This window comes from Thunnus maccoyii, chromosome 18 (assembly GCF_910596095.1).
Source record: "Thunnus maccoyii chromosome 18, fThuMac1.1, whole genome shotgun sequence".
NCBI lineage: Eukaryota > Metazoa > Chordata > Actinopteri > Scombriformes > Scombridae > Thunnus > Thunnus maccoyii.
Window position 1 is genome coordinate 14,684,139 of NC_056550.1, and position 24,452 is coordinate 14,708,590.

Below are 24,452 nucleotides of genomic sequence, written 5' to 3' on the forward strand. Positions count from 1 at the left end.
AACAGAGAGGTGAGCAGACACAAAATGGTGGCCACCACAAGGGGGGAAGGATGCTTTAATAGTTACATGAAAAGAATACACTGAAAACTTGGTGCCTGATTTATAACTAGTGTAACTAGTGTTATTAGACTTCTGAATCATTGTGTGAGAACCTCTGATTTTTTCAGTGATTCAAATAGTGAAGTGAAAACAAAATGGCAATTCATGCACATCATTCATGGTACTCTAAATAGTGTCATACACCAAAAATTGGAGCTGAAATGATTATGTAATAAGTTACTCAACAGAATATTAATCTGCAATACTTAATTTTCCACTATTTTCAGGCAAATTATAAATAATTGATTAAAAAAGAAACTAATCTGCAGATTGATTGACAAAATAAATAGTTGCAGCCCTACCAAAAATCACTTATTGTCAGCAACAAGGTAAATTATTGTCTGGTGACTTTAAGCTTAAATCAATAACAAGTGCATCCACACATGAACTTTTATTTAAATTTCCCTTCCAGACATGTTTTAAGACACACACACAGACACAGACACAGACACACACACACACACAAATACTCTGCTTTGAATAATAATTTGTGTCTAATACGATCTTTCCACCAAAAAGTAAAAAAAAAAAAAAAGAAGATAACTTACCTCTTTTGGATCCATAACAATAAATTTTCCTCATTGAATCCAGAATCTATGACTATGCAAATATTTCTCATTTCAAAAGTTTAACTGCCGGATGCAGGATATCTCCAACTTCACTGAGAAGTCCATTCTAAGTTTGTGTGCGCTGGAAGCTTCAAGTTTTCACATTACGCTTGTGAAAGTTGCATACTGGTACCTCTTTACAACTTTAACTTTAAGGTGTGCACAGAGAAACTTTACTGCTTCTGCAAATGAGTGTGAAAACATTCATCATTATACACAGTGATGCTCAAACATCCAACTCACATTTTTGAATGGAGGGAGACTTTAAACCTGCATTAACTGATTTTTTTTTTACCCATGTATACAAAACACTGACTTATTATCACCTTGTGAAGTTGTTATGGCAAGTCCGATATTCACTCTTTGTTAAACTCTATTTTGGTCTCAACCAATCCTGAGGGAAATATCTGACTCCTCAGCTACTAATATATTCACAAACTGGTTGTTAACTTTGTTGGCAGGGAGAGTGAACTACAACAATAAACTTGTGGGCCGTAGAACCAAAACAATGAGATGATGAACAGTAAAACATCTGTAAAGCTGAGGAGAACCATGGTGATAATTGTTTGTGGGTTCATCACTGCCTTTGATCCCCTTTCACGTCACACACAGACATATGATCCACTGTTAATATCACAATATTGATTACAGCAGCTTTAACAATGATCAGTGCAGATAATAGCACGAACTATAAGCAGTAATGGTTACTGTTACTGTTTTCAAGTATTTTTTCAAGAATTGAAATTGTATCAGAATGAATAAATACTGTAACAGATCCTATTTGGTTAATTCATGCCTAAGAGGTCACATGTGAGCACTGTTTGTGTAACTTAACAATCAGAACTCTGCTGAAACAAATGAGGTATATTTGCATACAGAGTGAACTTCAACCCCTTTCTTTCAGAATATGATACTTCTCATGCATTGTGTCTCCCATGACAAATTCCCTCCACCTCCTACCTACTCCCACGGTGGACGGTGAGGGATAAAAGTAATGATCTCCCACCAGTACCACAGCTACCACCCACTGTAGCCTCATCATTAAGTGAAGGAAGAGAGCACAGCCCTGTTCAGTTCACAGGTCACCCAGGAGGACCACTCACAGCTAGACGCTTAACACACAGGATTGGATTGGAGAGACACTAATTAGGAGAGTCTGTGTGTGTGTGTGTGTGTGTGAGCGAATGAGAAAGGCAGAGAGAGAGAGAGAGAGAGAGAGAGAGAGAGAGAGAGAGAGAGAGAGAGAGAGAGAGAGAGAGAGAGAGAGAGAGAGAGAGAGAGAGGCATGTGTGTGTGCCTAAACATATATCCCTAACGTGGTGCGTCTCCAGTCCCCGCAGGATAATGTATGGCGTGGTATGTTTTTAATTGGGCTATTAGCCATGCAGTCGCGCTCAAGAGCGATGCCCCCTGTCAGACACAGAGGGGTTAACAACTGGGGTTAGCCTTTGAGGTTCAAAGGCCTCTTGTTTACATTTGACTGAGCTGCCCCAAGGGGCAGGCAACAAGAACCCCTCCGTTCCACCTTTACCTTTTAAAACAAAGCCTCTCAAGCCCACGACAAATAGCCTGCATTAATCACGCATATTAATATGTTTGCACAAAAAAACCCCACACCTTCAACGTAACCCTCTGTATAACAACACACTTCAGCAAAGGTGTTGAATTCTGCACACAGAGACTTTCCTTTAATGTCAGAGAGAGTGTTGTTTGTTGAACCTGTCCCAGCTTTGTGTCCCCAAAACAGAGGATTAATCACTTGTTGCTTTGTCTGCGGTGGCGCACCGCACCGCCAATGCAGGCAAACATGGCTGAACTTTTGCACAGCATCCGACTTCTTTTGAAGTTGTGCATTGTGTAACCTAATAAGCTACCGTTTTCTCACAACATCTGCTTGTCAACCCCGCTTTCAACTCTGTGCCTTTGCCAGCCAACCCAAAATGGGGGGATTTAAGGAGGAGAAGAAAGAAAGAAAAACAACAAAACCCCCTCTTTGAATCTCTTCTTTGGGTAACGAGGTGCAATTACGGCCAAATGATTGTGATATTTTAGCCTGCTACATAATCAAGACGAAAACTCTTTTCTTTTGTAATGTAAACACTACTTAGGTTGTTTTGGATCTTTTAAACTGGCAATGTAAAAGCTGCCTGAACTTTTGGAGACATTTTACTGAATGACAGAGTGAAGTTATATCGCTGGTTGGAGAGGAGAATTACCTCAGTTTTGAGTGGGCTCAGTCTAAAAAGACAGTAATGTTAAACATATGGCCCTCAGTTGGAAATGTGTGGCCAGATAATGCCATGACAGGGGAGGAGAAACAGGTATAGAGATGACTCAAAGATGTGTTAGAAGCAGGTAAAGAGTGCAAGTGAACAGTGGAAAGTGTGTGAAATATAATGACTTAAACTGATCTTTAAAAGTGATTTACACTTTGCTTCACAATGTTGTAGAATCTACCTGCACAGACTTTGTAACTGGCTGATAAGAACTACAGTACAAGTCAGGGCTATGGGGGCTACAGAAATATCACAGGGAGACTTCAAGAACTGTGATTGGTCAGCTTTGGTTTTCTCCTGCATGTTTGTGATAACGGTCAAGATTGCTGATAGTACAACATGGAGAAAGCTGACAGACTCAGTAAACTTCTCCTTTTGAGTGACTAGACACATTTTCATTTCATAGTGAATGAAAAAATGTATGCAATTAATGTACCTCATGGACTAATAACAAATGACACATTAATCTAATGTTGCAGTGATGCTATGACAAACAAAGGTATTCCACCTCCAACCTATTACAGTGAAGTTGGCGCTACAAAGTGGCCAACACAAGGCAGATCAAGTCCTGTATTGATTAACACAGCATTAATTGAATTCTTTTGGCCACTCCGGCAGTGGAACAAGTTGTAAACACAACATTTGACATGCTATTGCCTTATTAAGTTGTGGTGAATTTTAGCAACCAATTGCTTATTAACACATTCAGCAGACACAGAGTAACATTAGCATTAATTTGGAGTCATGTTTCTGACCACCAGACAAAGTCCAATATTCACTCTCCTTCTAGATCATGATGAGCGACCCCTTTCACATGTCGTCATTTAAACCTTTCTAAATATAAAGTACTAAAACCTACTACTACTACTACTACTACTACTACTACCAAAACTAAAGACTAAAACCTTGTATATGGCTGGACCGTGTATGAAATGCTAGAGGACTTTTAATTTGTTTGTCGCCTGGTTACCATCAGACACGGACATCGCCAGCATTTTTAAGATGTTTGTTTTTATGTAAGTTTAAGTTAATTTATTTGTATAGCACTTTTCACACATTATTTGTAACTTAAGGTGCTGTGCAGATACGAAAAACATCAAAAGACTGAGAGACACTAGACACATGTAAACATGTCACATGACAGTCTCCTTTGGTAAGTAATCATGGCACTATTCTCACCTGAAAAAATATTAAAACTTAATAAAGTGACGTATTAACAGTCCTATAGTAAATATTACAACTGCTCAATCTTCGTCATTGCTGCTTGCTGTCAGTTGGTGCGAAACGCATTCTGGGACATTTAGCTTTGGCTTTGGCCAACCAATACTGTAACTTCATCACTCAGTCAATGACTCACGCAGTCAGTGATAGACTTTCGTGTGTGTAGGGCTGGCCCCGCTGTTGTGGTCCAGCCAAAAAAGTGGATTAGTGCAGCTTTAAGGGCAAACATAAGTTATTATCTAAAACTAGAAAACATAGAAATGAGGTATGAAACCTGATCAAGTGTCCTGACTTCACACAATGCTGTTTGAGCGGCAGAGGAAAACCTTTTAAGGAGCACCTCGAACACCTCTGGACGTGGGCATAAAAAAGGGATGAGAAAGGTAAAGAGAAATTGAGACAGTAGAGCTTTAGATATTCTCTATGTAATACATGTTTCAGTGTTTTATATAGAGATTTATTTGTCTGAGTATTGCACAAAAAACATATCAGATATGAGATGTGTGTGTACACCTACTGGCACTTGTGTGTTTGTGCAAATCTGCTTAAGGGTAAAGGGCTTGGTGGCTTGCTGTGTGTTCAAGAGTGTGTGTGTGTTTTCATGCGTGCTTCCTCACCTCTCCCATCAGTACATTTGTCCGGTCTTTTGAAGAGGTTCAGTGAAAAAAAGGGTAATATAAAATGAAAGAGGGAAAAAAAGGTGGGAAGAGAAAACTGATTACCTGGGCAGACTTGGCGAGCTTCTGACTGTACTCCTTCTCAATCTGCTTCAACCTGCTGTTGGTCTGCAACAAGAAGGGAGAGGGGAGTGTGAGAAAGAGATATGCAGACAGACAGATAGAGAGACACAAAGAGAGAGAGTTGTGAAATTGAATCTTCTGTTAGGAAGTGCACAGAGACACACCATCCTCCCAACCTACCCATGCTTACAATCACACACACACACACTCGCGTTGACCTCTGCCTCTTGGCAGTGTGTCGCAGGCCTGTGGCCCCTTGGCAGAGCGCCAGCCCCAACGTTCATGTGTGCCAGCAGGTAGTGATGGGCATGGTGCACAGTGGGCACCACTCCCCTTTGATCCCCTGCCAACAATTCATCACTTAACAAGAGGGGGGGCGGGGGGGAATTAAAACCTTGCTGCCAATTAGCTATAGGGAGAAAAAAAAAAAAAAAGAGATGACCGGGAGAAGCTGGGAGACACAACACGGTGGAGACAGAATAGGAGTGAATGGAGATTGTTGTTGGGAGTTTATTGAGCGTCGCTTGTCTCTTTGCTTTCCGTTGTTTCTTTATGGGAAGCTAGCCAGCTGGAAGCAAAGACTGCGAGTGTCTAATACAGTATAGCTTGCCGTGTTGTGATGCCAGAGTTACAATGAGAGGCTGAACAGTGCAGTGAGATAATTAGGTGTGAATTGCTCAAATTCGATGGGGATGTCAGTGGCTGCTCGTACGCGAGGTGATGAGGTCTATACAAGTACTATAGGTTTTTTCAGTGGATGCTGATCAACGAAAGTTTTATACTCATGTCTGAAAGTCTTAAATATATCAGTATATTTATATTATTCAGATTCTTCTACTATTATTTTGCACACTCGGATAATGCAGTAATCCATATTTATTCACATTCATAAATCTGCTTAGCGTGTTACAGTTATCCAGCTCAGTCAGTCGAACATGTCTGTACTGTATAAACTCATTTAGTTCTACTTTTTATTACATTATGTCAGTTAATCTTTGTTGATATCAAATCAATTTCTCCTCAGGTGTTACTGAAGTTTTATCTCATCTTATCTGAAGGCAACTGTAAGAAACTCAGTAACATCTGTGTATGCCATTGATGTGACGAGCAACACAATATAACACACCACAGTAAAAATACAACAAAATACACATAAACAGAACCATGGTGCGCACACACACACACGCATTCACTCACACACACCCTGCTTGACTCTCTTGTCCTGACAGCCACTGACAGACAGACAACTCCCTAACAAACACTGTTTCATTGAACGCACCCCTCGCAGCTATCAACACCTGAGCTGCGTTTGGACTCTGCACCCCATCCAAACACTTCCTGACAAACACTGCCGTCCGCTCTGAGCGAACACACCTGTCACCACGGAAACACAGAGCCATCACCAAGGATACGGGCCTGTCTTCCTGCGCCAGGACTCTGAGTGGCGGCTCGCTCGTCCCTAGGGGCCCTATAGCAGCTGATGAGAGAGGGGGAGACAAAGAAGGGTGTAGAAAAGGCAAGAGAAAGAACTGTGTGTGGGAGTGGGGCGCAAATGGGAGTCCTTCGATGTTTTTTCTTTACAGCTGACACATTTGTTGTCTCCCTTTATCGCTGCAGGACTGCTCCATCTGTACGACAGCGTTGTTGAAGTGACACTGCGGTAGTTATTAGATTTTAACCATATTTTTACCTCCTATTAACTGATAAATTGCAAGCCATAAAATGTGGATAGTTAAAATGTTTTACACCAAAGTGGGATATCAGCTTCACCTTTGCAATCGGCTGTGCTGTGTGTGACTCCATGTACTGTACATGACTGTGAGTTCACATGTGAGCGCATTCATGGAGACATATGGCCATATTGACATGAAAACAGGCTCAGATGTTTCATAAAAACATAAAGAGCTTGCTACTAGCCTATTCCTTTTTACCTACAGTCACTCAAGGGAATTTAGCAGGAAGAATTATACAACATCATACATTATACAGCTCCACCGTCTAAACACACATGAAAACTGGCTGGAGATAGATGAAGATATGGAAAGAACACGCGAGGAAAAAAAAAAAAATCGCCCAACAGGACTGTGACAAATACAAAGGGAAAATCAGAGCTAAATTAAAAGCCCAGCCATATGTATGTGTCTGTGTGAGTGTGTGTGTAAGCACTTTCAAAGAGACTACCTGTGCCCTGCCAAAGGCATTTTCGTGCTGAAGGCACTTTGAGGCTGTATCAGGCTCTTCAATCGCCTCTTAATCCTAGCGGTGTGGAGTGCGGCTGCTTTGAAGTGTGTGTGTGCGTGCGTGCGTGTGTGTGTGTATTTGTGTGTGTGTGTGCGCACGCATGTACGTGTGTGTTAAAGAGAGTGGAAGTGGATCTGAAAGCAAGGCATGCACCGCTTACCAGAACTTAATTAATAATCTGCAGTGGGAACCAGGCCAAACACACACACACACACACACACACACAAATGCACACTAAAAAAGGACTGAAGGGAGGGGCAGAAAATTTGGTGACAACTTTCTCTCTCACTCACACACACACACGCACACGCGCACACACACACACACACTCAAACACAGACAATGAACAAACAGGATGCATGAAGGCCAAACACACATCCAGAATTTGATCTATACTATAGCTGTTTGGAAATGAAATTTGCTCAAGGTGTGCATTCCCATTGTTTAGAATGAATTGCTGTATTATTGCTATAGCTGGAAGAAACCAAAGTAAACATTTCTCAATAGAGTAATGCTGCAAACACATGATAAACTTCTGAGTGTGTTTTTAAGTCAGTGAAAAGAATTTTCAGAATCTGTTCAGTGCAGCCTGTAGTCCTGGACAGGATATTGCCTCCATATGGCATTTTTTCCCCCCGATATGTTTCCAATCATCTCACATTGTTCAAGAGCAATTATGGTTTTTCTGCATCGTCCTAAAGCTGAACTTTGACAGAAGATATAAAACCACATTCAGGAGTTGCTGACGAAAGGATGATGTCACTCCATGCATGGAGATGACACAACGTGACGGACGGTTGACAGGTGATTAGGTAAAGGGCAGAGAGGTGTTTTAAAGGAGACAATGATTTACACAACACACTCTTGTTTCACTCTGCAAACAACATTCTGTATATTGCACACTAGGGAGCTGATTTGTGGGGTTCATTTCTTGAAAAAAATTCAAAGAGAAGCTTTTCCCTATTGCTCCACAAAGCCTTCAGTTTTAGTGGCAGCAGTATTTGTAAGCATTCAAAACGATTCTTTGTTCACCACGCATGTCTCTCATAACAATTTGAGTTCAATCTGCCAGCGAGGGAGAGCTGGGAGATGTTATTTACTCGTTTGTCTGTAATCATTGCTGTCTTGCTGTGCTCGCTTGTGTATCTGTGTGTGCGCGAGCGAGAGTTGGTGCTGTAATGACAAGAGGCTTTATTTCCATTTCACAGTTTGCCATCACTGCCTGTCAGTAGTGATTCTCTTCATCCCTGCTGCTCACTGTCAGTGCCACATCACACACAGTACAGAAATAATGCATCGTGGGCACACACAGGCGGGCGTACACAGATAAACATACATCAAACACGCAGACTGACACACACACACACACACACAACACACAACACACCAAATGTGCAGTGATTACAAACTCAACCAGCCGGTTCTTGGTATCAGAAAACCAATTACACCCATTACCATCAGTGTGAACGGGCTTAACATCTAACCCACATCATAAGGTCTAGAAAAAAAAGTTTGTTTGAGGCTGTGAATGCTTAATGATGGGGTAGCTTGTAGAATCACAGATAGCTTTAACATAGCCTAAGCAGGTGAACAGACTTGAGAATCTCAGAGAAGATGTCTCATTCATGCTTTCTGTGCAGTGTGAACTCTTTGATAGGCCAAGGTCTTAACTTAAAATGGCTGTTAAGCAACAATTTTGCTTAATGAGATGTAAAGTTTTTTCAACAGGTCATTGAACTTTAAATGAACTGTGGTGAAATTCTGTCTTTTGCGTTTCCTGCCTAGGTGGAATCTCACTTCCTATCTATTTACCGTATGCCTCCATGCCTACTTTGATCAATAAGTCTGCGTGATGTCGAGATGTAGGATGATTACCGGTTGAATAAGGAACTGCACCCAAAAAACAGAGCCCAATATCATGGTGTCCCACTTAAAACTCCACTTCAATCCGAAGCGTAATCTATAACGTGCGACAAGATGGAAGCTGCCTGACGCCATGTTTTAATGCGATTGAGAAAGTGTGTCGTTTCCCTCCCTCCTCTTGGATGACTTCAAAAAGTGAGCAAGGGAGCCGTGTGATGTTTTTTTTTTTTTTTTTTTGGGACGGCAGAGTCTTTACTTTGACTCTTTCATCTGCTGGGTGACTCACTCACTCTCTTGATGCCGCTGGGCCCGATGGTGCGCTGAGGAAATGGGGAGCTCAGATAGGCCTAGGCATGCGTAAACGCGCACAAACACACAACATATTCATACACAAACACAATCAGAAGCAATGATGTAGCCTAAACACATACCAACAGCAGACACATAATATCCCTGGCATCAATTAATCAAGATCCTATTATCTCCATGCCCTGCACAAAACAACCTAAACTTCACCTCTTTCTCCCCTAAAATCAGATTTTTCTCTCTGCCTCCCTCATCTCTTTGTCTCCCAGTTAGTCTGTCAGTGTGAGGTGAATATGGGCCCTCTTTGATCATCCCTCAGCCTGTGTTCCTCTCCTCCTCATCTAATCCATGACCGACTGAATAATGTGATTTGGTGTATCTCCAAATGGCAGAGGACCAAACTAATAAGTCAGCAGTGACAGGGGGCAAGGGAGAAGAACAAGACGTGGCAACGACAACAACAATGACAACAACCTCGTACCACCATCTTCTGGCTGAGGGAGAGAACAGTACGCTCGCTGAAACTAAATGTCTCTGTCGGTCGGGATCAAAGCTGGTGTGAATGGATTAATAATGATTTTAATAGTTTTATCAAAATGTTACTGGATGAACTAGGAAAACTCTATCAACTGCCAAATCTCCCTGGTTACACGTTAACGAGATTTCTCAGTAGTTTTAGGAGGACATAGAGGTTCAAATTAAATTTTTTCTTCTGTCACACTTTTATTGAAGGACCGTCAGCGTACGATGTCCTCCTAATGATAACTGGTACATACAAACTCAGGAATGTTCTATGTAAAAGTTCCCTGGTGTATTTTCAAAAGCATAAACACCACATTTTAATATCTACATAACATTACCATGTGACGAGTGCAAATCAAATGCGTATAGAAAAGACAGAAGCCCTGTTCATGTTTGGCACCAAAAACATCTTGGGTGGTCTGATCACAAGTGGACGTATGGATGCAAATGCAACAAGAACACACTTAAGATCCAATCAGTCAAACCACATTTGAGAGTGGTCATGTGTCTACGCACGGAAAGCAGTGTGAACGCAGATGAATCTCTGGCCACATTAAAAGGCTGCCTTGTCAGTTTTATGCAGAGCACAACAAACAAAAGTTAGATACAGAGGATTTTCTTGTGCCAAACAACTTAAACAAGGTTTTGAAGTCTGTACCCGAGCTGAAGTACCAAATAGTCAGCGAAATTCCTCGTCCCAAGCGGAGCTCAAACAAATACTTTTTCTTTTAAGCTGTGGTCACAGTTTATCACAGATAAAATCAGATGCGAGTGAGGAGGCAAACTCTGCTCACAAACAATTTCTGACACATTATGACAGCACATATGAACTACAATCCATTGCAACTGAATCAAGACACAATGCGAATATCTGGAAACAAAATTCTACTAGATCTACACACGGGGTTAAACTAATCAAATAACAGCCGATAAGTCAGTTTTACCTAAACACATATTTGATCAGATGTTGAGGCAGGGAAATGTTCAGTTCCTAGTCATGACCATGTCTAATAGAATTTGTTGTGAGGAGCTGTCAGCAGCTGGCAGCCATGGTGCCCCAGAACATAACAACCTACAGTACTGCGTTATGTCATCTGAAAAGACTTTTACATCATAATCATAATGAGTAAAGATACACAAAAGAAGTTCCAGAGGCCAGAGCACTTAACTTCTCACACAGCCTGAGCCGGCCTCACATTTATGGGAAAAAACTCTTTTTGGAGGCACATACAGAAATCCCTTTGGAGAAAAAGGAGATTCAAGACAGAGGCCTTCATACCTCAGCTTTCTAATATTCAACCTGTGTGCATGTGTGTGTGTGTGTGTGTGTGTGTGTGTGTGTGTGTGTCATGCCTTTCATGTTAAGGGAGTCACATGGGGCATGGCTCAAGGGACACTGGTGCTGTGACATGGGGAGGGCTGATTGGCTACTGCATGCCAAAAAGCTGCTTTCTCATTGGATGATATTCGCCTCTAGGTGGTTTTGTCACACTTGGTTAGTGTTTGATGAAATGCCCTCTGCCTTTGATCTGAAGTGAAGTAGGCATGCACGTACACACACACACACACACACACAAACTTTAAAGTACTACAAATACACACATACCTTTACTACTACTTGCCCGAGGAATCATCAGAAAGTGTGGGCTTCACCCTGTCCTCTGTCACTATGTCCATTTTGTGAATATGCATTCATTTATACAGTATGGTGACATTTACACTCACACGCACGGGTCAACACATACATATCAGACAAAATTTGCACATCTAATCTCCTATAGCAGTTCAAAGAGCCGTGCTTTCCAGACTAAGTGTAAATATGAATTCAAGGTTTCCAGACGTTATTCTTTTCCTATCAAACCTGAGGCCTCCTGATCTTTTGTCTCGCTTTATCTCAAATCTCTAGTATTGACAAGCAGGGAGTGAGTACGTGGGGTGAAGAGGTCCAACACAAAGAGCTTTTCTCCACTAACCAAACTTTAAGCTCATATATGTACTGCTTCTATTAAGCACTAATTGTGAATATGGCTTATGTTTTATATGCTAGTGAATGAGTGTGTGTGTTTCCACACTTCCTCAAAGTCCAGCCCTGATTTCTGGTGAGGCCAACTCTTTATAGAAAGCTCTAACGCTCTGTGCTTTGCCACAACTTGAAGGCAGAGGGTGGAGGGAGGCTGTGGCGAAAGACACAGAAAGATGGACGGTGGAGGTGTGGAGGAGAATAATAAAGTCAGATAAGGAAGTGGTGTGGGTGAGAGACAGGATTCATGCTCACTGTAGCCCAGAGATGAGGCATCTTTATCAGGCACAGAGGCAGCTTCACAGGCCCCTCAGTGGAGAACGGAGATTGGGAGGTCTGGGGTTGTGCACGTTCATTCTCAGCCATGAACGCAGCCACAGCCACACACACACACACACACACACTTACAAAGATAAACTTCAATAGCAACCAGACTAAGACACCACCACACACCTTCTCCTCAGCCTACCTCCATTACTTTTCCTTCTCTTCTCCTTTATTTTTGGTGCAGCTCAAATGTATGGAACTATCTTAACGTCTGATCTTATCTCCTCTGATATTCTGTTTCTCATTATTTCATTCCAACAGTCTGTCCAACAGACTGTCTACTCCCAAAACACCCCCCCATCTGCCTGTATCCCCCTCTCTCTCTGCGTCTCTCCCTTAAACGCATGCGTCTTTGATGAGAATCCATTCATGGATTTAATGGATTTCTCTGGCCTTTTTTCCAGGATCTGGGAGATGTGTTCAAAAAAAAAAAAAAAAAAAAAAAAAAGAAAAGCTGGCCTGCCCAGACTCTGCTTCCAAGAGCATGGTGGACTGCAGAGGACAGCATTTCTGTCTGCATCAAAAGAATGAGAAATTTTCAGCTTACAAAACAGGGCGATCGAGTCAATATGGATCTGAGGCCTGGCTGACTTCCATCCCATGTGAAAAAAAAGGGCGCAACAAAGTAGTGAAACTTTTCCCTGCCCACTCTGAAGTCAAACTTGGAGACAGATTAGAAAGTAGAAAAAAGGGGAAGAAGTAAGACGTTCAACCTTTGGTGAGTTTTTTTTGTAAAAGCATGCACTTTCAGCTGACAAAAAAGGACGGAGAAATCATTAATCTCTTTCATAAAAAGTGAAACTAGCACATTGCTGATAGTGTTATCAGTCTAAGTTCAACATTCAGCCTCACTGCTTTGAATCCACTCCAGATTCCCTGACAACTTTGGGTCATTTTTACCCATGTACAAAGAAGACGGAAGAGAGAGAGGAATTAAAGTGTGCCAAAAAGATAAAATAACGTTTAGCTGCAAAACAGCCGTCACATATTCAAAAGAAAAAGGGACTGATAGGAAATGGCGTGATTCGCTCAAATAAGGATTACCCTGTAATAAGCACACTCTTTTCCTCGGATCTCTCTCCTCTCAGTACCTCTGGTTCTGTGCACCATATGGAGCCAAAATGGCCGCCTGGGTGCTTTGGAGGTCCCTGCATTCCGGGGCTAATGCTGCGCAGCTGGCGCGGGATGGTGTCTAATGAAAAATGCTCTCTTTGATGGGCCCTGCCGAGGGATTAGGTTCTGATCAACACCACCTTAGGTCAGCTTCCTGCTAGACCAGCACAAGATTATGGGTGATTTCCCAGCTGTGGGTCCAGTTACTGTGGTGGCGAGGGGAGTGAATATGACACAGAAAGAGAGAAAAAAAAGAGAGCAGGAGAGATACTGAACCTCAGGAGCTCTAATTGAAGTTCTTCCTGGTTCACCAAGATAGCAAAATGCAAAGCTGGATAACAGATCTACTGAAAAGCTGTGGTTTTCCCTTTTGGTTGACCCTTCCTGTAAATCCAATCCCCTCACTCACTTGTACATTTCAAAACAGTATAACCCATGATGTTAAGTGGGTTAACCAAAGGACTTTATCTCCACAAATACATAAGTATGTGTGGTAAATACAGACAGCACCATTACCTTATTCAACTTTCTGTTTAAGGAAAGGGATGTAAAAAAATACTATGAAAGTAATATGCTGGGTCTTATTTGGTGTTTGGGACAGAGCATCTCAATGAGACTACACAGGAGAGGTAGCGTGAGCAGCCTGTTAGCAGAGTAGCAGCAGCTTCAATGCGCCATCTGTGTCTACACAGGATGCGTTCAGGCACAGTAATGACTGTGGGTCACTTGTGTTTTGTAGTGCTCAGAGCCCAACACCTAATCACAGTAGTTACACGCATAAAACAGAAGAAAATAGACTTGAAGTGTAAAAATACAATTCAGGATGCATTTATGCACATATAGTGCGAGAGAAACGTGAGAATTTATGCAGCCTGTGTGGACAGCTGTACCGATTATAATGGAAGCGTATCTGTTCCATCAGATGCCCGTTAGATGGAAAACTGAAAAACATGGCTGAAACACCTCCTGTGTAGACAAGACTGTGTGTGTTTGTCAGTTCTAGTGCAATCTGTTGGTGCATCTGAGAGGACATATGCCCAGGTTTAGCCCCAGCTGGTGGATGTGCACACATTAAGATGCACTGATCTGTACAACTGCACTGCCCTCAACACCTTAACTTTACTCAATGTGTGTGTGTGTGTGTGAATTCTGGCATGATAGAAACATCAGGTACAGGCTGTAAAGAAAAACAAACATTGCCACCGTGGCAAACTCAAGCAAGCGTTCATCCTCAATACACACACAATCTGTTCCCATGTCAACACTGATGAACAGCTTGATAAAGAAACCATCATCCACAAGTTTTCTAAGAAATATCTATGTGAGAAGGAGACAAACAGAGGTGGACAGATAGAGAGACAGTGGGAGAGGAGGTAAGCGATACATACAAAAGATTAAAAAAGACTGATTGCTCAGACAACATAACAAAACACCTTCTAGACCTACTAGATCTAACAGCCACAAGCTAACACGTGTCTTAACTGTTCTGTCCTAATTCACCCTTTGTGTAATGGCACGTTTCTAAAAGCCAAGCTGCCATCTTTCTTGACTCTAGGAGCAGTTTTCTTGCACAGTCAACCAGGCTCTTTAATACAACTTCTCTACTTCTGCCTTTATGTTAACCCACAATGCAGTGTTTGTTGTCTATTCCCGACATGTGTATTGCAAACCGACATTATCCCATCTTTTCCGTCCTCATCTTCACCCACCTTCTCCTGAGCAGCGTCCCTCTCTTGCTGGTGGCTTCTTTCAAGGTCACTGTGGATGCGTTCCATGTCGGATCGGAGCCGGTCCAGCGATGCCTCCTTGTCCAGGAATGCCTTTTGCTTTTCCTCCTCCCGGAGCAATGCCATCTCAGCCAGCTGTTGCTTATGCTGGACATGGGCCACCTGGAGTTCCTCACGAAGACATGACAGCTGGGCTTCCAAATCTGAAATTGTCTGGAAAGAGACAGATACAGAGATGTACAGTGAATTTAGGTAAGTGCTATTAAGATATCTGCCCTGTAGTTTTTATTGGTTCCCAAAAAATGTGTTTGTGTTGCACTTGGATGTAGGCCATGTAGGCCATTTCCTCATTGGTCAAAATCCATTCAGGCGAAGTGGATAGTATTTGACAACCATTCTCTGTTTATTATGTAACCTTGTTGATGGATTTCTGCGTAAATGGGTTAATAGTATTAATTATACCAATTAATATGACTTCTCACAAAATCTACACACTTTCACATTGATTCACATACATTTCTGGCACTGTATAATGCTACATCAATAGTCTGACATTCACATATGTGAGAGACAAGAGAGAGACTCTGTGTCCTTAAATAATATCTGCAGATTACATCCTTACTTATCATTCAATCTGACACATTAACACTGTGTAATGATACCCCACTGAGAGATGCATAGAATTGTCAATACACTGTATACTGGTAGCTATAAGTAAAGAGTTAGACTGATGCAGAGAGATAATTAAACACAGAATCTAAGTGTGAAGCAGTGTGTCTTCGTTTTGCCAAGTGTGTGCATGTAAGAGAGTTATACAAACACGCTTAAATGTTTCTGTTTTCTCTGTGTGTGCCACAGCCATTGTGGGGGCTGCGGAGATGGCCTGACCCCTCTCTTGACCTCTCTCTTTTTTGAACTGCTCAGCCTTGACTTTGCCCAGAAGAGCCCTTTAATAGTGCTGCCAGTGAGCTTCAACATTACATAGTGGAAATGCTAATAAGCACAACCCCCATAGCCTCTGAAACACCAGAAATAGATTGGCCTGACACGTGCAATGAAGCTACATCTCAAGAGTTTAGGAAATGTCAAAATGTCAAAAGGAATAGATAACTTACTGTTCTCCCAAATTCTCTCGCATCACTAAGCTGGCGTGATGGAGATTGCTTGCGGAGGAAATGAGGCCTTAAAACAGACCGTTTCTTTCTTACTGTACATTTCAAATTATTACAAACTGCAAGCATGTGCATAAATGATAAGACATGGGCCATCGCAAGTTCACTGTCCTCAAATAGCCTATTTTCTAGTACATAAAGAATCTGACACATATATTTATCAGTATAATATGATAACTCTGTACAATTTACAAGAAACAATGAGTTCAAAGTACTCTAAATTGTAGTTGTGGCGTTTCACACTTCCCTACCTATATTGCACATATTCCCCAGCTATTGCACATCTTCACTACCTCCTTAGTTTACTTGGTTTATTTCTTACTTTGGTTTGAACTTAATGCTCTCCTCCTGCCCCCCTCCTTCCACTCAAAAGCCTGGGCATCCCAGGACAACACTATGATAAGACAATCAGAAAGTGTCTAGTCTTTTTTAGCAAGCACTGGAGAGACTCAAAGAGACTTCAAAGGAGTGTCACAAAAACAGGCAGATGCTGTGGCTCTGTGTTACACTCCCTCCTACACTGGCACAAACAGACAAATCCACTCGTGCTCACACATGCATACACAGACAAACAGCCACACGTGGTCGAGCTGTCACACACGCATACAAAAGGCATGCAGCACATTCATAGAGAATACAAGGTGAAAACAAACACATGCAATCCTTTATCTTTATGTCCCACTCCCCTGTCTCTCAACATTACCAGTCTCTCTGCTCTGCTTGTGCCTTCAAGGTCAAGCAGCTATTAGATCTGAGCCCTGAAGAGTCTTTCATGTATAATTCTCTCTTTAACAAATGTGGATGATCTGTCTTCCAAAAAATCTTTTAATATGTTAGAGTATAATCTTCCAGACACTTCAGAAACTTAAGAGGCCAAAGAGCATGTTTTCATTTGGAAGTAAGTGAGCGCAGATGTTTCAACAGGGCACATGTTAGCAGCTGATGTGGAGCTTTGTGATGAAGCAGCTCGTGGTGACAATAGGCAAGTGTCAAATCAAATATATTGGGTTAAACCATGTCAGCTAGAAAGACAAAAGACTGGCAAAACATCAGAATAGAGGTTGGAAAAGGACAGATCATTGGTTAACAGACTATGTACGTTCCATCAAGAGAAAGTGTCAAAGTCAAGTGCAGAGGGGAGGCCACGAGATTTCATCATCTAGATATCAAAACTTTGTACAATATTGTATGAGACATAACTTTACAGAACTAGCACAAGGAGTGACTACTTTGCCTCAATAACTTAGTAGAACTAGTAAATTAATTACACAGACATGCTGAGAGTTTACTGATTGCATTTTAACCCATGTGCTTCTTTCCTTGCAAATTGTACTATCAAAAATTGTCAAAGCAACATCCTTTGTGAACTTAAGAGTCAGGATGTACTGGCGATAAAACTGGTGGTGTTCTACTTATGTTTGATTACGACCGCTGCATAGCTGCCATCTCTTTCCACTGTTCTGAAATATGTAAGCCTTCTTTGTAGGAAGAAAACTGATTATGTTTTGATGATGAGTGTTCGCATAATCTGTCTTTGCTTCACAGTCATTTCTTATCTTTTATTTACACGATTCAACAAAACAGATAAAACAAAAAAAAACAAAAAAGGAAAACTGTGTGATCAGTTCAGAATATTTTTTTTACATTAGTTATAGATTTAATTATTTCGCTGGTATGCTAATTTGAGAAAATGTTTGTAGATTATTGTCAGATATTAAAAATACTATTTTTACAATCCCCTGTGACTAAATATTTTTTTTACACTTTATATCTGAGAGGGATTTGATTGGTCAAAAAATGTTCCATACATGAAGAGAGAGTAATATGTTTTCCCATCATAAAAAGGATGAAATATAGATGACAAAACTATAAAAAGGCAAAAGACTCTTGACCTGACAAAAACAGATATGATTTAATACTTGTAATAGCTGTATTATTTTTAAGCATGCCAATGCCAGTGGTCTGGTATTGTGTGTGCTGGCTCACTGGCACGGCTTACAGGCCCACCTAAATGGAACTAAGCCATAATTAATCTTATTAGTTACTCCTGCCCTTTTCCTGCTATGACGACTCAGATGGCTGCTGTGAGAAAAGTCTAGTTTAACATTAGCTTGACAGACAGACAGACATTTTGCCTTTTTAGACTCTGATGACCTGGCACAATAGTCATAATATATGCTTTTTGGATATATGCTACTCTGAGTTAGATAAGAAGACTGATACCACTAAACAAGATTCAACATGTTCATTAATGAGCTTTAGAGTTGTTGGTAGGCACATTTTTGAGCTTTGGACAGGCTAGCTGTTTCCCCCTACTTCCAATCTTTATGCTAAGCTAATCTAATCAACTCCTGCCTCTAAGCCAAGAGTTAATGCACAAACACGAGAGTGGTATTGATCTTCCCATCTAACTTTCAGCAAGAAAGCAAACAAGCGTATTTTCCAAAATGTCTAACTGTTTCTTTAATACATTTTTCTTCATTATCTGTAGTACAACTCCCAACAATATTGATTTGTAAACATGTTGTTAAGGGAGATATGCAGCCATCCTGTGTGTAATGATCTGTAAGTACAGTATATAAATATGTATGTATGTATATTTTCTGAATACTGTTGCACTGTTGAAACATAAAATAACCAGTTTCTCCTTCAATGAGATACATAATGTATTAGAGTCAAACATAAACAATACATATGTATTAGTGTATGATATTTGACTGAACTAAGCAAAGTAACCATAGGTTAGTATCGAAATGAATGTTTTACTGTTGTCAGCCAAATAAAAATGCATCTGGCTGAAATCCAAGATGTGATGTATATGCACAAACTGAATGGCCTCATGGTTTAAAAGAAAGCATGCTGTAACAGAGCATCGGTACCAACTGACTACATGATCAATCGTTTTAAATTTGAAAAAAAAAAAAAAAATCATCTGGGTTCTACCACAAATACTCAGATGTGCATGGGATGATGTGATGCAATCATTTAAAGAATAACAAACTCGCTGACACGCCAGCTCAGTGGGATACTTGTCCACTACTGGAAATCAGTAAATAACAAGACAAGAACTCTTGACAATACCAGATCTCAAGGACTGATCACTTGGTAAATGACAATACACAAGTGCTGAGACAATCAATGTTCACACTGGTCTAGCTGTCTGCCTTTTTCTCTTCATCAGACATCTTCTTACCTTTGACTTAATCTGTCATCACCCTCTTCATTTGACTCATCTTAATCACGTTCTTGGGATTGAAATTCTTTGAAAAATTGACAGCATCATTATTTAGTCCATCACAGCCCAGAAGAAAGACCTCACAAGACTCTCGCTCTCTCCCATGCTGTTTGAAGTCCAGATGACATGTACGTTTCTTTAGAAAAGACATAATTATTCGGGAAAATAATACTCATAAAATGAGTTTTGAGGAGGAGCTGCGTGGAGAAAATATGAATGATGGGTTTTGCATAGAACAAACAATTCTGTTGTTTGCAAAAAACAAGGCTTCAAATTAATTTATAACGCTGGCTCTAGTGTTTGAAGTCAAACTCTTACTCATGTTTAACAATTCAATAGCCTCACAGACACAAAATGCAGTATATTAAGAACAATAGCACCAGTGAAATATTAATTTGTTTTGCCATAGAATACAATGAATCTTTACATTTTCCTAAAATGTTTTTTAGAAGATAAGAAAGATTCACTTTGTAGAGACTACATAATAATGACTAACTCCTTAAAAAGTTCTCAGGCAAGTGGAAAATTGTGGAATTATGATGGTTGGATTTCTTGTCTAGTGTGACCTCAGTGTGAAATATAGTTTTCCTAAACTGTATTAAACATATTTTAACACTCCATGGGTGGATGTGCACACACACTGTACATTTGTCATCATATTATCTCTAGAGGGGAAGTAAGAAAGGCCACTACACTCAGATTTGAGCGTGTTCAGTAGACGTTATACTGGTGATGGATCCCCAAACCAGTCTACAAAACTCCTTCATCCTCTGGGGGGCATTGATCAGCTAATAGCTTCCATTCATGCTCTGGTACTTTTTAAAAATGGCTTAAGAAATCATTTATTCTGTTAGAAAAGCAATATTCAGGTCCAGACGGCTGGGAAATTTGGACTAATCCCTCGAGTCAGTGGGATGCCAACTACATACGAGGCCTTGAACACAGCTGCTTAATTCCAAGTCTTTCAGTGGCATCATGATGTGCAACACCTAAGCCACAAATAAAAAAGGAAAGATAGCATAAAGAGTATATGATGAGTAATGCATTCAACACAACAGATTATTCTTATAGTCTTTATAATATGTAGCGATTACACAGTGGTTGAAGCCAGATTGTCTTGGATAATAAACTCTAGTGGGATGAGAACAACGTGTCCCTCTGTGACTTTTTGAGCTCTTCCTTCCAATCGCTGCTACGACTCATTGGCTCTCCTTCTCAAACACAAGGCAAGAGTCAGGAATGCTATTTATTAGTGTCCCACCACATCAAGGGGATGAGTGGGTATTACTCATCCCAAGAGTGTGTGACTGACATTTGCTGTTCCGTTAGCCAGCTTCTTCGCCGCAACTGTCCTTCCAACAATTCCAGGAAGACAGAGAAAAAGTGTGAGAAAGACGGAGAGAGTGAGAAATAATGATCGGCTAAGCAGGGATTGGGTTTGCCTGTTACTAACATGTCACTTGATGATAATATCATTGTCCATCTGACCCATGTGGTGGGAGTGTGTTGTTTGATGGGCTGGGAAAGTTCTTGACTCCAAAAGAAATTTAAAAAAAAGAAAAAAGACATAACATGTTGTAAAGAAAGTGCTCTATGTTTTCTGTACATATCTTGTGTCTTTGCTCAATATAAAAAAGCTCATCTTTAATACATATGGCTGCTGGTGTGTCAGCTTCTTGTCATTTTAACAACATATCCATGGAACAGTTCTCGCACAGGAAGTCAAACCAGCTCACATTTCCCCAAGTTTCAGGAACCTCACTTTCCTGTCCTTCATCTTTCTAAGGCCTGAATGAAAAACTTGATTTCTACTGCTTTAATGTCTGACATTAGGCAGGCGTCTGATCTCTACTCAAAATGCTGCACGAGCAAACGGGAACTGAGAATGTGAGTACTGGGGAAGTTTGTTTTCTGTCACCCCCTGAGATCATGAGATTTTGTCAGACTACACGTCATTTTGACATGAGTCGTACCCCATGTTATCAGCAGAAATGTCCTGTTGTGACGGCATCTCCAGAAAACCAAATAACACACTAACTGGTGCCATTGGGTGTTCTGAAAGACATTTTCCAAAAATATGAAAAGGGAAAGCAGATGAGAAGGAAAGAAAAGGAAAAAACACAACTTTTCCCTCATGTTATACAGTTTTTGGCATTATGAAGACATTTTAGACAGCTGTGAAGCAAGCCAACCAGTACAGCGGTATAAGATGATTTCTAGCGGTCTATAAAACAATTGCCTCGATGTCTCACAGAGGTTACAAATGACAGAATGTTCTGACATTCAAGCTATCAGCAGGGTGCCATTTTGAACCTTAACGGGAGCATCTTTTTTCATAATAAAATAAACATAAACGAAAAAGTTAAGAAAAAAGACAAAATAATCAAAATTTGACAGGTTTAAGAGTGTTTTAGGCTCAGGCATAGGCTTTCATTGTCAGTATTAAAGAGCACCTTTGGAAAGATTAAAATCAGTTGCTGTTATTAAAGGTAAATGTAAATTATCTCTAAAAGCACTACTGAAAAACTATTGTATTGAGTAATGAAAAGATAAAACACACAAAATAGGCTCCATCAAGTACGATTTCTTCGCCATTCATTTGGTGTCTGGTACCATCTGTGCCCACCTTTGGTGTGAGTACCATTTGTCCAGAAATACAACATATGTCTGGCCGAATCTCTATCTCCAGCTAACGGCCAATAAACTAAATTCCCTGCATGCTGACAATGTCCATTTCATCAGGAAGCCTGAAGAGTCAAACACATCCCCAGTTGGGGGCTGGTTTGTCAAATGGCTTCCCACAGAGCTCCAAGCTAGCCCAGGCTGGAGAGAGGCAAAGATAGAGCGAGGGGTGTGAGATGAAGACCTGCTGCTGGTCTTGCTAAATGGTAACAGAATAGCCTCGCAGTGTCAGGGGGTATCCATTAATATAGACCCAAATGTCATAAACTCATTGTGGCGTTCAATGCTGTAATAAGAGAATAACCACCGTTTTCCGGAGGGAGATGGCTACCTGCGGTGAGAAGAGAATGCCATACAGAGATACACTTCGGTGGGAGTACAGGGCGCTTGACGCTGGTCCACAAGCGTAAAGTGGAAAAGAATAGAGAATTTTAACCTAGGGTTTTGGAATAAAAGCTTGGCAGTCAACGGAACAGATTTCATCCCCTTCATCTGGCTACCTGTGGTTTCAGTATTTCAAGTCTTTACACTTCTATCACGAAACCCTGCTGCGATAAAAATAATTTTAAAAACATCAGAATAGCATCAGAAGTTAGGGCAGTATGATTTTTTGTTTTGTTTAATCTATATTTTACTTTTTATGCACCCCTCCCCCCTTGTTTTCACTCAAACAATTTTTTTCAAATAGCAATATCCAACTTTTTCCGAAACGCTCGCACCAAATATACAACCATCTATAAAATTATTCACACCCAAAATCAATATCTGTCTCTTCAAGTAAAAAAAGTGTCTTAACCCGCTGTGCTTTTGAAACCCCCAGGAAAACGTCAATGGGCAAAATACAAAATGGTTGTCCACGGGAGAGCGATGGGTCAGCATGTGTGTGTGTGTTCGAACGTGGATCAGTGAAGACCCCCTACCTGGGCATCGCGCTTCCTCCACTCCTGGGTGTGCTGTTGGTGCTGTTGCAGAGCGGCCCTGGCCTGCCTCTCCACGCTGCTCACCTCCCGCTGGCGCTCCTGAACCAGGCTGTCCTTTTCCGCGCTGTGCTGCTGCTGTAGCCGCGTCCTCTCCTGCTCGTACTGCATGCGCTGCTCAGCCATCTGATTGGACAAGCAGGCAAAGAGAGACTTCATCAGCCAACACACACTCAGAGCAACCCTGTCGTCATGACAACTTGTCCATCCACCCATCCATCCATCCTTTCTTCGTGCTGTTCCTTCTACCCCTTCCCTCCACCCAGACACCCAAGAGCCCAACCAATTTGGTGCAGTTGGTAGGATGGTGGGGAAAAAAAGCACTTAAAAGTTTCTCACATTGTCAGAAGACGACATGATGTGATGTGTTTACATCTGGCTTGTTCCCCCGCCCTCCCACCTCTCCTGCCAATTGTACAGACTGGCCCTAAATGTCCCACTCCTCTCTCTCTTCAAATCTGTCCCCCTCGCCCTATTCTGCGTTCGGCATATAAAAGAGCAGCTAGTTTGGGCTATGCATGAAAGCTGGCAGGGGTTAGCCATCTGGCTGCAGTAACTACCCAATACCCCATGCTATGCATCTGACAGCATGCGAAAATCGGCTTAGGCGATGACTATGATGATCATTATAAACCCAAATCAGAAATAAACGAGGAGACAGCTGAAGCTTATGGGAGAACCAAGAAGATCCTAAAAGATTGTTGATAATACTGCTTTTACCTGTAGTTATATTCTGCAGATTCATTAGTAATTTTTTCATTTATCAATATCAGTTTCCATGTTTTATCACTTAACGGAATTACACTCTACAGTACAGGAGTTTTCCAGCAATAACCACCATCAGTAGCGTTTGTACTGCTAATGAAGGGTAGATGAGGTCAGATTAGAGCAAGGATCTACATAAACCAATCAACAAGAAGGATATGATATGTTGTAAACGTACAGTAGACCGTGGTCTCTCTGGAGCCACACCAAGCTATATGCAATACAGTAGAGGAAAATAAAACTCTTCTAATGGGACGCAAAGCCCCAATTTTTCAGAGCTTAAACATCCTGTCAGCTGAAACGAGTCTCTATCCCAACATGTCTGTGAGTGGAGTCACCTGCTGAGAGGTGAGCCTTGCCAGTGGAGTTCCCAGCCCCGAGCCCCCAAGCCTTTCCCAGGCTCTGTTCGGTTCCCACTCCCCCATGGCGGGGGGACCAGTGACCCCCACACCATCCAGCCGTGCAGCCCCAGCCGGAGCCTTGAAAGGACAGCAGGGGCCTGGGGCCCATTCGCCTCCCTGCTTTGAAGCTAATCCCCTGCACATTGTGCTTGACGGC

General features: G+C 41.4%; 1 protein-coding gene across 2 annotated transcripts in view; it reads right to left on the minus strand.

The window, feature by feature from the left end:
• cep112 (centrosomal protein 112) overlaps positions 1-24,452 on the minus strand; it is a 99,938-nt gene that overhangs the window by 25,024 nt on the left and 50,462 nt on the right. Inside the window, exons 19-22 of one of the 2 annotated variants that reach the window (XM_042393238.1) lie at positions 23,073-23,255; positions 15,046-15,276; positions 4,927-4,989; positions 4,479-4,555 (exon numbers count right to left, since the gene is read on the minus strand). In XM_042393238.1, the coding sequence (XP_042249172.1) occupies positions 4,479-4,555; positions 4,927-4,989; positions 15,046-15,276; positions 23,073-23,255 (554 nt within the window). The remainder of the gene's footprint in view (positions 1-4,478; positions 4,556-4,926; positions 4,990-15,045; positions 15,277-23,072; positions 23,256-24,452) is intronic. The other variant, XM_042393236.1, reaches the window with a different exon arrangement.